We start from the raw sequence: 12,696 nt of genomic DNA, 5'->3' as shown, positions 1-12,696 counted from the left end.
ACGATATCTGATTTATGGACTTCTGTCTCCAGGTTTGATAATTCAGCACATTTTTGCCAGCACTAAAATAACTAATGATGTAAATATTTATTACAAATAAAAATACCTATATATTGCAGAGTTACTATGCATATAACATTTAGCATTCAATAAATAATATGCATTCAAGCCTTTTTTCTGTTCAGTTTGTTATACAGGATATTCTCATCTTAATAAGGATATTCTGTACTAGAATCATGGTTGCTTCTTGATTTGTTTTCCAAAAAGGCATTTTCCTTATACTGCACCTCCAACAGGTCCATGCAAAGTTTTGATTTGATAGGACAAGAACAGTGAGGGCATTAGGACCAAGAGAAAGACACACACATTGCTCTGTATTATATCTGGCAACAGGCTCCCTGACTGAGTGCTGTAGTTATGTGTGAAAGAAAGTCAGGCACTGACTAGTTCTCATCTGTTGATCACAGTTAACTTGAAGCGTCAAAACAGGGAAAGCTGTCAGATCTGCTTGCAAAGATAATATCACTCCAGCCCAGGCAGCAATTGGAAACTTTGCAGTGGCAGGAAATATTTTGGAAGGAAACTATAAAAAATGGAATTTCTTTTTACTTCTTCTCAGAATTAAAAAGGAAAATCAACACTTAAGCCAACACCTTTAATGAGCTTTTTGGTCAGCTAAACACATTCTTTCATAGACAATCTGGGATTCTGTATAATAAAGGCTCTCCTTTATCTAATTGGATCTATGTTATCTCTTATAAGTAGGTATTTTTGATTTTGTCTACAAATAGAGGGGAAGCATGAAACAGCATCAGTGAAATGTGTGTGTGTGTGGTGGGAGGGGGTTTAAACCTCTCAGCAGATAGTAGTAACCAGTTCTTTGCTGCAAAGAAACCGGAGGGCTGGGCTGTAAGAAATATCCAAGTGATATTTAACATGACCATCTATTGTTTTGTCATCAACAGTATGTTCTCGAGGAAGAGGTGCAGATATGGATCACTTAAGCTTCAGTTTCTCTTGTTGTTTCTGATGCTGGTTTTTTTGCTATTGATGATTACAATGCTGCATCCACCGTCCCGGGACCTGAACAAAGAGGGGACATCCCAGCCGTTAAAGTTCAGCCCCAGAGAAGGGTATCAGCTGGACTTTCCGGAAACCCAAGAAATGTTGGAGACTCAGGAGGAGAGCCAGCAGTATTACCCCATGGAGGGGCTATCCCCTTTCATCTCCCTCCGGGAGGACGAGCTGCTTGTGGCCATTGGGTCACCCACAGCCAAGAGAAACCACAGCAAGGGTAGGAAAGGATACCGAATGGTGAAGCAGCAGAGCAAAAGGCAGGAGGAAAAGACTGATGTCAAGCCAGGGGGAAACCAAGAGTCCCAGCTCACATCCTTTCCCCTGCAGGATGCAGAAGAGGCTGATGGGGGTGAGCAATTGGTAATGCTTGGCCTGGAAATGCATGGCTTTAATGAAGCGCTCAGCAAGCGGATTTCTCTGCGCAGGTCGCTGCCTGAGGTACGGCATCCTTTGTAAGTAAAACATCCTAATTAATTCCTATGGGAAACCTGACCCCTGCCAACTGTACCCCTGAGAAACCTTTCCCTTGACTCCTGAGAAACCTCTCCCCTTTCTATCACATCATCTCCCTCAACTGGAGCAACCAGCCTCCTCCCCACAAGGAAATGTATCCTTTCCCCCAAATCCATGTTCTTTTCCCAAACTCCGTGCGACAAGCTGGGACCCTGAAACACAGATGGGAAACTGGAGCTCAGACTAGCAAGACTCATCCTCCTTAGACGAAAGCACACTCCTCCTCCAGTCTCGTAGGGTACAACAGCTTTCATTTCATTTCCTTGTATCATCCCCTGGGAATATTGAGACCACATTAAATGCTACAACAGGAGCTATGAGAGACACGTGTCCCATTTTCTCCCCTTCTTAAATGCTATAATTATGGAGATTTCGGTTTTCTTAAAACAATACTCTCAGATTCCAGTCGAAAACACCAAGTGACTTTGGGGCTCTTGAGAATTGTACGTCGGGGAAAAAGAACTACAGGAAGTTATAGAAACTATTGAGGGGTGGAGGGAAGTATGACTGCAATGTACCCCAGGGAGACAGGTAGGTGAGATAATATCTTTTATTGGACCTATGTACCAGTCAGTCTGGGTGTTTCAGCCGAAGCAGAGTGCACAATGAATTAGTGTACAAGGCTATGTTATTTGTAAGACTTTTTTGCTCCTTATTTATGTACCTTTCCTGCTCCTTCACTTTCCCTGGCAGAGGCAATCGCCCTGCTTCACCCAAGTAGTCAACAAGTTCTGACTTTTCAACGAGTTCTGACTTTTATTTATTAGCCTGCTCATTTAATGAGGAGGATGGCGACCTCTGCTGGCACATATCATAATGGGAAAATGTTGCTATTGGCTACTTTATTTAACAGGTGCCAGGGCCAGTCAGTGCTCTTTAACCGTCTGTTGGTGTGTGAGAACTACTGGGCTGATTGGTCTGTTGTGAATGTGAGTCACAGAGATGAATTGTGCTATCTGTAAGATGCCAACATAAGGGCCTTATTTATGCTTGTTTAGGTGTCTTTTGTTAAATAGTCATAGATACTTAGGCTTATTTATTTATTTATTTACTTTCTGTATTCTATTCAGCTGATGCCATCCTTTGTTTTCAGAGTGCTTCATACATAGGCCATGGCCCCGATTCTGCTCTAAGTTTCACTTGTGCAAGACTGCTTGGGGACTGAAATAAGCAAAATAACTTGGACCAAATTCAGCACTGAGTTACACCTGTGTATAGTTCTTGTGGGCTTGTTTAGGTGTCACTCTGGGCAGTATCTTGGTCCAAAAATGACTTAGCTTCTTGATGGTTGAATATTTTGTAGTGCAGTTGATGTGAACAGAATGCCAGGACATTTGATGCATGCCCAAAGTGCTATAAAAGGGTTGATCTGTCAGATGTCCATTGCCATTCAGTTAGTAAAGTGACATTATTTTCTATTATATTCTGTATTCTCAAGTCAAGGGTTTTGTATATTTTCTGCAGGAACTAATGATACCACTAACACTGGAAGAAGGGCAGAAAATAACAGAAAATATCTGAGCCTCCTACACTTTGTCTTGTTTGTTTGGATTGTAAGCTCTCCTCTTTATGTCAAAGTATTCATATAACCCTCATCACCATGGTATCTGAATGCCTTCCTTCATTAATTAATTTTGTCTCACAGTACCCCTGAGAGGTAGGGAAGGACTATTTCCATTTTACACATGGGGGAAATGAGGCACAGGGTAGATCACTGGTTATGGCATGCTAAGAAGATCTAGTGGAAAGTTCACGGATAGTTAGTCTGTGCATCAGTTGATCTTGATGGGTGAGGTTCTACCTTGTACTTAGCCAAGTACGCAGTGGAGGACAGAGAGAGCATCAAGCCCCCCTTCCTGCATGGATTACTTAAGGCAGAATTGCAGCTCCAGAACTCACTCTCATTATCATCTGGGGGTGTGTGGCAGTGGAATGTGATGGGGTGGGGAGAGAAAGCAGGTAGCACCATTGCTCTGACCCCATCCTTTGACCCATCTAGCTGGATGAGATGGGTTATGCTGCAAGTCTTAGAGGGATATAGCAGTTTCCATGTCCCCCTGAGCACTGGGCTGAGGCAGGCTGTCTCTGGTGCTTCCCCTGGGGACAATGCAGCATGCTGAAAAGGCATGATCTGGCCCTACGCAAGCAACAGGTTCCACCTAACATCTTTTGTAGTGGTCATTTTTCCACAGCCAGAGATAAATGGTGGTCTGTGTTTGAGGAGACAAACTTCAAGATTTAGGGGATGTTTTCCATATTTGCTAACAATATTTGATAATATATTATCTTTAAATATGTTTTTATGGCAGTTGAGTTACGCTGATGGAAAACTAGAGCAATGCAGCGGTAAATCAGGCTATCTATATTTACTGAACCAAAACTGGCTAGAAGTGTTCCAGAGACATATTTTTGTAAAAGCCTGTCAGAAGTTGGATGGTAAACGCTTTTGGCAGGGACCATACCTACTTATTGTGAGGCACCTAACACACACTTGCATGCGGCAAAATAATAACCGCGACTTCAACATATATTTCATCTACCAATAAATCAGCATTAAAGTTGTATTAAGTTTGCCATAAGAACATACTCTTAGAAGTGCTGTCCCTTAGAGGTGAACCACTGCATTGTTTTTTGCATTAAAGCAGAGCACTTGAAGAACTACATTCTTCATAATTAAAGATTACAAAGCTCAAGCACAATAGAAACCAGTGCCTGCTCTTCAGGCTGCCTCCCCCTCATACTCTGTCCATAAAGTCCTGCACCCTACCTTCCAGTGTGGAGGGTAGTCCCTTTGATTTCTGCAGCCACACCCCACAGCCTTATACATCAAGGGCTATCAACCATTTTCTTTCCTGCCTGTTCCTGGTGGATGTCTGTGGCACTTTTCAAAAAGCGTATGAATAGAAGTCCTGGGTCTCTGTCAACAGGACCTCAGCTCTCTCACTAAAACATTAATAGAACAAAATCATATCTTCTGTAATCCCATTTACTCTGCTGGCTGTGGAGGGAGCCCAAGGTGCCCGTGTGACCAAGCATAGCCTCTGGGAATCCTCCATCAGTGAAGCCAAATGTACTTTTAACGCTGCTGCCGTTTGCCAGGAGCCTGAAGGTGCAAATGCCCATCCCTCCCATTATCATCCCACAGGGATGCCTTTGCCATCTTTGAGAACACCTGCTCTCAGGTGGCCCAGGTGCAGTTTGCATCCCCCTCGACGGTGGGGGTGAGTCAAGCCTGTCATCTTGATTTTATGACAAGGGCCTGTCCACAAACCGCTATTCTTCTCTCTTGGAATTAAGTGTCAAATAGTATGTACCCAGGCAAATGCAAACATACAAAATGTCTAAAAGATTTTAAATGACATCACAAAACTGCAGCTCCCACTCAAGTGCTGCTGGGAATTGAATCTCAATGAGACATTTTTCTGGAGCCGAGTGGGAGTCCCCTTTGTTAGTGCCTTTGCCTTGTCTGAATTCATGCAATGTTCACCACAATCCAGTATTGTTCACAGGGCAGACTAAACCCCTCTGCCCCTTATCAGTCATAACCTTTACTTGTTTGAAATGTTCAACCAGTTATGGGCCCCTTCCGTGCAGCTGCCCCAAATTATAGAAAAGGAGTTTCATGCACCAACAGCCCCTCTCATTTAACTGAAGACTAGTTATCTGTATTTTTATTCCCTGCCAATCACCATGGCAACTGAATGCCTTGCTACCTAGGCTTCATAATCTAGCACAGTCATTTTCCATTCTTTTCCAGTCAAGAGCCCCAAAATAGCATCAGCTTTCTTGCCAGAACAACACTACCAGCTGCAAAGCATTATGGGATTGTGGCAAAAAATCCACAGCTGGCTATGCCACTATTTGTTGCTCCTGGTTCAGAGGCTGCATCTGTTCCTTGCTTTCCCCTCCCTGCCTCTGGATACAATTGTTAAATCAGATTCTTCTGCTTGGAATCACAAATTGCCCCTTCAAGACACCGGGTTTACCCCTTTTCTCCTGGCTTAAGTGACAATACAAAGATATTCAAACAAACTGGGACAAACTGATCCCATTGCCTTTAATGAAGTTACACCAGAAATGAATTTGGCCCAACAATTGGCCTTGAATAGTTTGCAGAGCGATGGAACTAAATTTTGCCATATAATTCCTTATGGGTGGTATTTCCACTGAGGATTTCTTTCTGTGAGAAATTAAATTAGCTAGACAAATTAAAGGAAGTCTACATGGAAAACACAATATTTTCAGCCACATTTTCACAGTTAGGCAAAACAGGTGCACATGCAAAATGTATGCACACACATATATGGTGTCTGTAAAACATGTATTTGTGAACCAGTGATGCATAACTGTGCACGTTGCTGCCAGTCAGTCTGTGCAACCATCCACTTTCTGTGAGCCAAAATCAGCTTGTGTGTGCAATGGATGCATGAACACTTTTTTCCATCCACATGTTGCATCTATGTTTGGAAATTTGGCTAATGCCTCCCAAGCCAATGTCTCACAAGAATTCATTAAAATGTTTGTGATCCCTAAATACTCAGAGTTGTCTGAGGATGTAACCACCTAATTCCCAGTAACTGTTATGGTAGCTGTGTGGCTAAATTCCACGGGTGAAAATTCTGGCCTCATTGAAGTCAATGGCAAAACGCCTATTGACTTCAGTGGGATCAGGAATAAACCCCATATCATCTCTGGGAATGCCACACCAGATCAGAACAGTGAGCCCTCTAGTCAGAAGTCCTGTCTCTGAAACTAGCCAGTACCAAAACACTTAAAGGAAGAAGCAAGAAATCTTGTAGTAGACAATTATGGAATAATCTGCCCACTGGGGAAGTTTCTGCCTAACCCTCATCCATTAAAGTCTGGCTTATCCCCTGAAGCATAACCCTTTTGAGTTTATACCTTTTCAGAAATATATATATGTATATTTATCCAATCTAATGTAACTATAGGTGTTTTCATTATCCATATAAATGTCTAATCCTTCTTTGGTTGTACTAGTTTCAATTGTATCATGTGGCAATGAGTTCCACATGCTTATTATGCATTGTGTAAATGACTAGTTTCTTGCATTCTTTTAAAAATTATTGCTTTTCAATTTCTTTGGCTGTTCCCTTGTTCTTGTATTGTGAGAATAGAAAAATCAGACCACCTGACTGAGCTCTTCTAGAACATTAATTAATTAATTTCTATCTTATTCCTTATTTGTCACATCTAAATTAAACAGTCCAATCTTTTCAGGCTCTCTTCATATGGAAGTCCAATCCTCTTTGTTATGTCTGCTTTTCTATTTGAGCTCTGTTTTTTTCTAAGTAGGATGACCAAAACCAAACACAGTGTTCCAGGTGAGGGCAAACCATTGTTTTCTATAACGTCATTATAATATTTTCACTATTATTTTCCAACCCATTCACTAGACATCCTGACATTTTGTTTGCTTTTTTAACAACTGCTTCACCCTAAGCAAAGATTTTGAGCTGTCTGCAATGAAGTAAGGGTAGATCGTGACTTTCAGCCTTAAAGAAATAGAGGTGTTCATAATAATGAGTCCAAAAAAAAAAAAAAAAAAAAGCATTGCGACCTTTCCTATTGTGCCTCTCTCATTCTATCACATACAGCTGCCTGCAACAGGACTATGACCCCAATCTGCCTACTGCTAGTGTCATCATATGTTTCCATGACGAAGCCTGGTCTACACTCTTGAGAACTGTGCACAGTGTTATGGACACAGCCCCAAAGGCCTCTCTGAAGGAAATTATTCTTGTCGATGACCTCAGTCAACAAGGTAGCTCCCTTTTTCTCCCCCCAAACTCTATTTTCAGGCTCTTGGAAGGAAGTTGTAATACTGCATGACAGGATTGGGGAGAGTGGAACTAGAATGACCCTCTAAAAGTGAGCTAAATATAGAGAAAATTGATTGCCAAATTCAGCTTCCTCTTAAGTTTGAAAGTATTTTTTTCCTGTCATTTCCAATAGTTTTAAAGCCTTTATTTTTAAACAAAAGCACAGTATGCAAGTCTTAAGCTACCCACTGGCCTGGGCTCATTCTAATGATTTCCAGATTTAGACCTTAGCTGAAGGTTGGAGTGAAAAACTCCAAATTGCCGAAGTAATCACAGGCATTGTGAAGAGCTGTGGCATTAGTGAATACAGGTAGTTACTCTTATGATCATAATCCTGCAAGTTGCTGAGCATCTCCTACAAGGTGCTGAGTGCTTTAAACTGTCACTGAAGCCAATGGGAGATGAGGGCACTCTGCTTGTCACAGGAATAGGTCAGCATCTTACATGACTGATCCCCATGTCAACTCTACTTTGTATTGTGGGAATCATTGAGAATATTTTCTTTTTAATTCTAAGTTTCCCAGATAGCTTTGTATACACGAATTGTAGCACTGTTCTACTTGGAGATATGAGGACATTCCAACTGCCTTTTTTTTTTCTTTCTCTCTTTCTTTCTTTCGGGGGGGAGACATTTCAGGCACTAACCATTGAAACCAGAGGATAGAAAGGTGCTTATCAAACCATTAGCAATCTTTTTTTTTCTCTCTCTCTCTCTCTCACACTCACTCACTCACATTCTGGTCTTTTATAACATATATTCTGGATATTTGCAGGGAAGTCTTCCAGTGATGAAACAGAACCAAGAAATCCCCAGATAATCTAGATATGATTTTCTTCTTTACATTATAAAGATTCTTGCTACCTAGTTATCCCTACAGATAACAGCTATAAAAGCTGAATTAGCTGATGCTTCTGTCTCTCTTTAGCGCTTGACAACTGCCTCATTTTTAGACTATGAATTGCATCTTATTTGGCTGAAGTTGCAGGGGGGGCCTGGCTTCAGTGGGAGCTCAACACATTGATCATTTTAGCTTTCTCACTGTAAGCAATTTTCTCCAGCCCTCAAATAATGTTTGTGACTCTTTGCTGCACATTCTCCAGTTTTACAACATCCTTTTTTAAAATGTAACCCCCAGATCAGCATGCAGTTCTCTCATATCTTTCTCATCACTGCTGTATACAGAGGAAAAATTCTCTCTCTACTCCTACTCACTGTGCGGCTCTTTATACAACAATGGATTGCCTTAGCCCTTTTTGCCACAGCAGTACACTGACAGCTCATGTTCAGGTGTTTGTCCGCTCTGACCCGTAGATGTAGGACCTTGCCTTTGGCTGTATTGAAACACATTTTGTTTGAATGTGCCCAGTTCACCAAGCAAAGACTGTTCTTCTGTGTGACAGCCCTGTCCTAGTCCTTACGCTCCACTCCACCAATCTTTGTGTCAACCACAAATTTTAATCACCAGTGATTTTGTATTTACTTTCAGATCAGTGATAAAAGTGTTGAGTAACAGTGGACCTCAAAATAATCTCTGCATAACCCCACTGGAAAAACCCCCATTTGATGATGATTCCCCATTCCGCATAGACAAACACCTGTCAGGGACAGTCTAGATAATGCGTGGTCCTACCATAAGTGCAGGGGACTGGACTAGATGACCTCTCGAGGTCCCTTCCAGTCCTACAATTCCATGATTTTATTACTTTTTTAAATGCCTCAGTTAGCCAGTTCTCAATCCATTTAATATGTGCTTTTAAAATATTGGATAGTGCTAATTGTTTAATGAGAATGGCATATGGTACTAAGTCAAACACTTTGCAAAAGTCTAAATATATTACCTTTATCAACCTAATTTGTAATCTCAAAGAAAGAAATCAGGTTTGTTTGTCAAGACCCATTTTCCATAAAACCATGTTGATTGATGAGGGATGGAAATAGGATTAATGCCAATCAGCTTTTCCATTATTTTCTCTAGGATTGATATCAGGCTCACTGGCCTATAGTTAGCCGGGTCATCTTGTTTGCCATTTCTGAATATTGGCACAACCTTAGCATTCTTCCAGTCTTCTGGAATTTTCCCATTAATCCAAGATTTAATAGAAATTAATATCAATGTCCCAGAGATTTCCTCAACCAGCTCTTTTAGAAGTGCCAGGTAATCTGGGCCTGCTGATTTTAAAAATGTTTATCCCTAGTAGATGCTGCTTAAAGCCTCATTAGTTACTAATAGACTGGAAAGATCTCCTCATCCTCCTGTGACACAAGTGCATCATACAGCTTCTTTCCAAATGCAGAACACTTTTTTTCCCAATGAAATCTGAGATTCTGACATAATCACAGAATTCCAGGAGCTGCGGCTTTAACAGAAACAGCAAATATCACGAGATATGTGATATCATGTGATAAAATTATGAAAGCTAGTGATAACACTGGGCAGCACCCTTCTGCATGCTTGGAAGTCCTAATTCATAGATGAATTCTGGGGCAATATGGATTCTTCACTGCTCTCCCTCAGACTTCATTCTTCCAGTCTGTAGCTGAAGGACACATGACTAGGGAAATAGAAGGGAAGGGCACTTTGCTCCTGTCTTGTCCCTATTGCAACAGAAGACATCAGACTCCACAGCTGTTAGTCCAGCAGCTGTTACAAGTTCTAAACTCACTTTACTTTTCTTCTATTTTAAACCAACACCATGTGTTAAAAATAAAATGCTAGATTGTGCCCTTAAATTCAGCATATAAATTGGTGGCTAAACTCCACTGCCCAAGGAATAGCCTCCAGAGGAACCATGACTGAGAAAGTCACCAGTCCTTCCCAGTTCTCCCCTTTCACAATGATGACTCAGAGATTGTAGTTTACTGCACTCCTTCCCAGGGGACAGCATTCTCCTTCCAACTTGCCCAGCCAGTTCTACGGGCTGACTTGTGAGGAGGCAAAACCATGGTTCCATCCTTCCCTGTCCAATTTCCTCAAAGCTGGGGGAGGGGAGGGGCACGGCCCAGCCCCCATGCTCAGAACTGCGTCCTAGAAAGGTCTGACATGGATGAAGAGAAGTTGGAGGTGAGGCTTTGCTCCCCGTTACTCCCCACATCCTGAGAAGGAGGAATGCAAAGCTATTCCAGGAATCATCTTATTAGCTGAGGAGCACCTTTTTTGCCACAAACTGTTTTTTATGATGGACTGAATCAGCACTAAAATCTGAATGATTGTTATATCTATTGCAGAGCATCTGAAGTCAGCCCTGAGTGAATACATCTCCAAGCTGGATGGTGTGAAATTGATCAGGAGCAACAAGAGGCTAGGGGTCATCCGGGGTCGTATGTTGGGAGCTGCACGGGCAACAGGGGATGTGCTGGTCTTCATGGACTCCCACTGTGAGTGTCACACAGGCTGGTTAGAACCCCTGTTGGGCAGACTAGCCACTGACAGGTAAATATCCCTTTGGGATTAGATGCTTGTTAGAAGGAAATGGGTCACCAGGAAGGACTGTGATCTTGAACTCTCTAGATTATTCATAATACACAGATTTATACTAATTCCTGATAAAAGGACAACACTCATGACCTTTTTAACCTCATTTTTGCCTTGGGTTTTCATGATCTCTTTATAATTTTAGCCATACTGTGTTATTTTACTTTTACTCCACATGCATTAACCTGAAATGTAGGGGACTAGATAGATCAGGCAATAAGACAGACTATCAAACCCTTTTGTCTCTATGGCTGTCTGGAAGGAATTCAGCCTGTGTCTGTAGTGTTTGAAATGCATTAACAGTGGAGCATTTGGTGGTCAATGTGAAATGAGTCGGCAATCCCAGACAGGTCACTAAATGACAAGCATCCATCACAGAAACCGCTACAACAGTTGGCATTATTTGCCGCACCTGTTGGCAGTCTCGAATAGGTCCAGAGGCTGGATTACCTTCTCCTGTGGGCTGGTCCTGCCAGGTCACAGCTGAGGCATATTGCCAGGGCTGGGTTGGAAAGCCCGCACTGCTTCCTTTCTCCCATGTTGTACCTGTTCCATGGAAAAATAGAAGACTTTTAGGGCTTCCTAAATTCTAGCTGTTTTACCAACACTAAGTTCACAAAGACAAACAGAGATAATATATGGCTGTGCATTCAGCAGTCACCAAGCTCTACAAAGAGGTTAGCTTTCTGAAGTGTTTCAAGAATCATATGCAGCAAGTACATGCTCTTTAATAAAGAAAAAATTCTGAAGCCACTGAAAAGTAATGTTTGAACATCAGATTTTGTAGCATTAACCATAAACTAAGGCAAACGAGTTGTTTGAGGGGGTGATAGAGTATTTTGAAAAGTATAATGTCGCCTTTAAAACACTGACTAACTCATTAAGTAACCATACGAAGGAGCTGCAAACAAGGTGTTCCCAGGGAATGAAATGGTTTGTTTTTACAGCTGACAATGACTGCTCTAAAATTCATTCACGTTAGCTTTTAGAGATGATTGCAAATACGTTCAAATGCAAAATGAAAGATACTGCAAGCATATGGAATACAATGCTGTCCTAGGATTCCATGTCTGCTCGTCTCTGAAAGGGTCTCCCTGTGAAAGCAGATCACTTTGTCTTCTAACTATTCACTTGGTTATTTAAAGGGAAGTTAGCAATGTTTCTACATTGACAGCCTTCGTGCTATATTCTGCTGTTGATATCTGTGCAATATGCCCATTTATGTCAATTGGCTCAGTCCTTATTGAAGCAAAAGTCGATGGTAGCCTTGAATATCTGTGGCCCATGCTGCTGAAGCTTCGCTGCTATTGTAACTCAAGCTAGCTTTGATCTAGCTAGATCAAAGTTAGCTCAAGTATCCAATGTCTGCACATGCTGCAATCATATCTCCTGATTGCAATGTAGACATACCCTGAAAGAGCTACAGAAAGCCTTCAAGGAGAGTCACAGTGAAGCGCTGCTCCATGGAAGCTTTTTACATGCCACTTCACAGGGGAATTACAAGAGCAGGAGGGGAGGCCTGGCCCAAGGATCCAATGACACAAATTCATGCCACACTGATTCACTGGCTAAAATTCTTCATGGCAAGAGAGTGAGGATGCCATCAATGCTACTGTCACCTGGAGGCTTCCATAGTGGTCATGGAGTAGCTTCACTGGTGCCTTGTGACCCACAGGAAAGGAGTCTGACCCCTGTAGCACACACCAGCAACCTTTGTGCAGAGCCCACGTGCTGATGGTTTACTCCAGTTTTGCACAGGGGGCCAGGATTTTAGCCCTGGGTAAAGGCTT

At 42.0% G+C, this 12,696-nt stretch overlaps 1 protein-coding gene across 1 annotated transcript in view; it reads left to right on the top strand.

Annotated features, from left to right (window-relative positions):
- Positions 1 to 430: 430 nt before the first annotated feature.
- Positions 431 to 12,696, top strand: part of GALNT15 (polypeptide N-acetylgalactosaminyltransferase 15) — a 37,790-nt gene continuing 25,524 nt past the window's right edge. Inside the window, exons 1-4 of the mRNA XM_067561960.1 lie at positions 431 to 761; positions 966 to 1,529; positions 7,209 to 7,375; positions 10,660 to 10,864. Coding sequence (XP_067418061.1) covers positions 967 to 1,529; positions 7,209 to 7,375; positions 10,660 to 10,864 — 935 coding nt within the window. The 5' untranslated portion in view covers positions 431 to 761; position 966. The remainder of the gene's footprint in view (positions 762 to 965; positions 1,530 to 7,208; positions 7,376 to 10,659; positions 10,865 to 12,696) is intronic.

The sequence above is a fragment of the Emydura macquarii genome, unplaced genomic scaffold, assembly GCF_026122565.2.
Source record: "Emydura macquarii macquarii isolate MOO-44397 ecotype Brisbane River unplaced genomic scaffold, CSIRO-AGI_Emac_v2 contig_2422, whole genome shotgun sequence".
Lineage (NCBI taxonomy): Eukaryota > Metazoa > Chordata > Testudines > Chelidae > Emydura > Emydura macquarii.
Note: the sequence above shows the minus strand (reverse complement) of the source record. Positions and strands in the feature narration are given on the sequence as shown.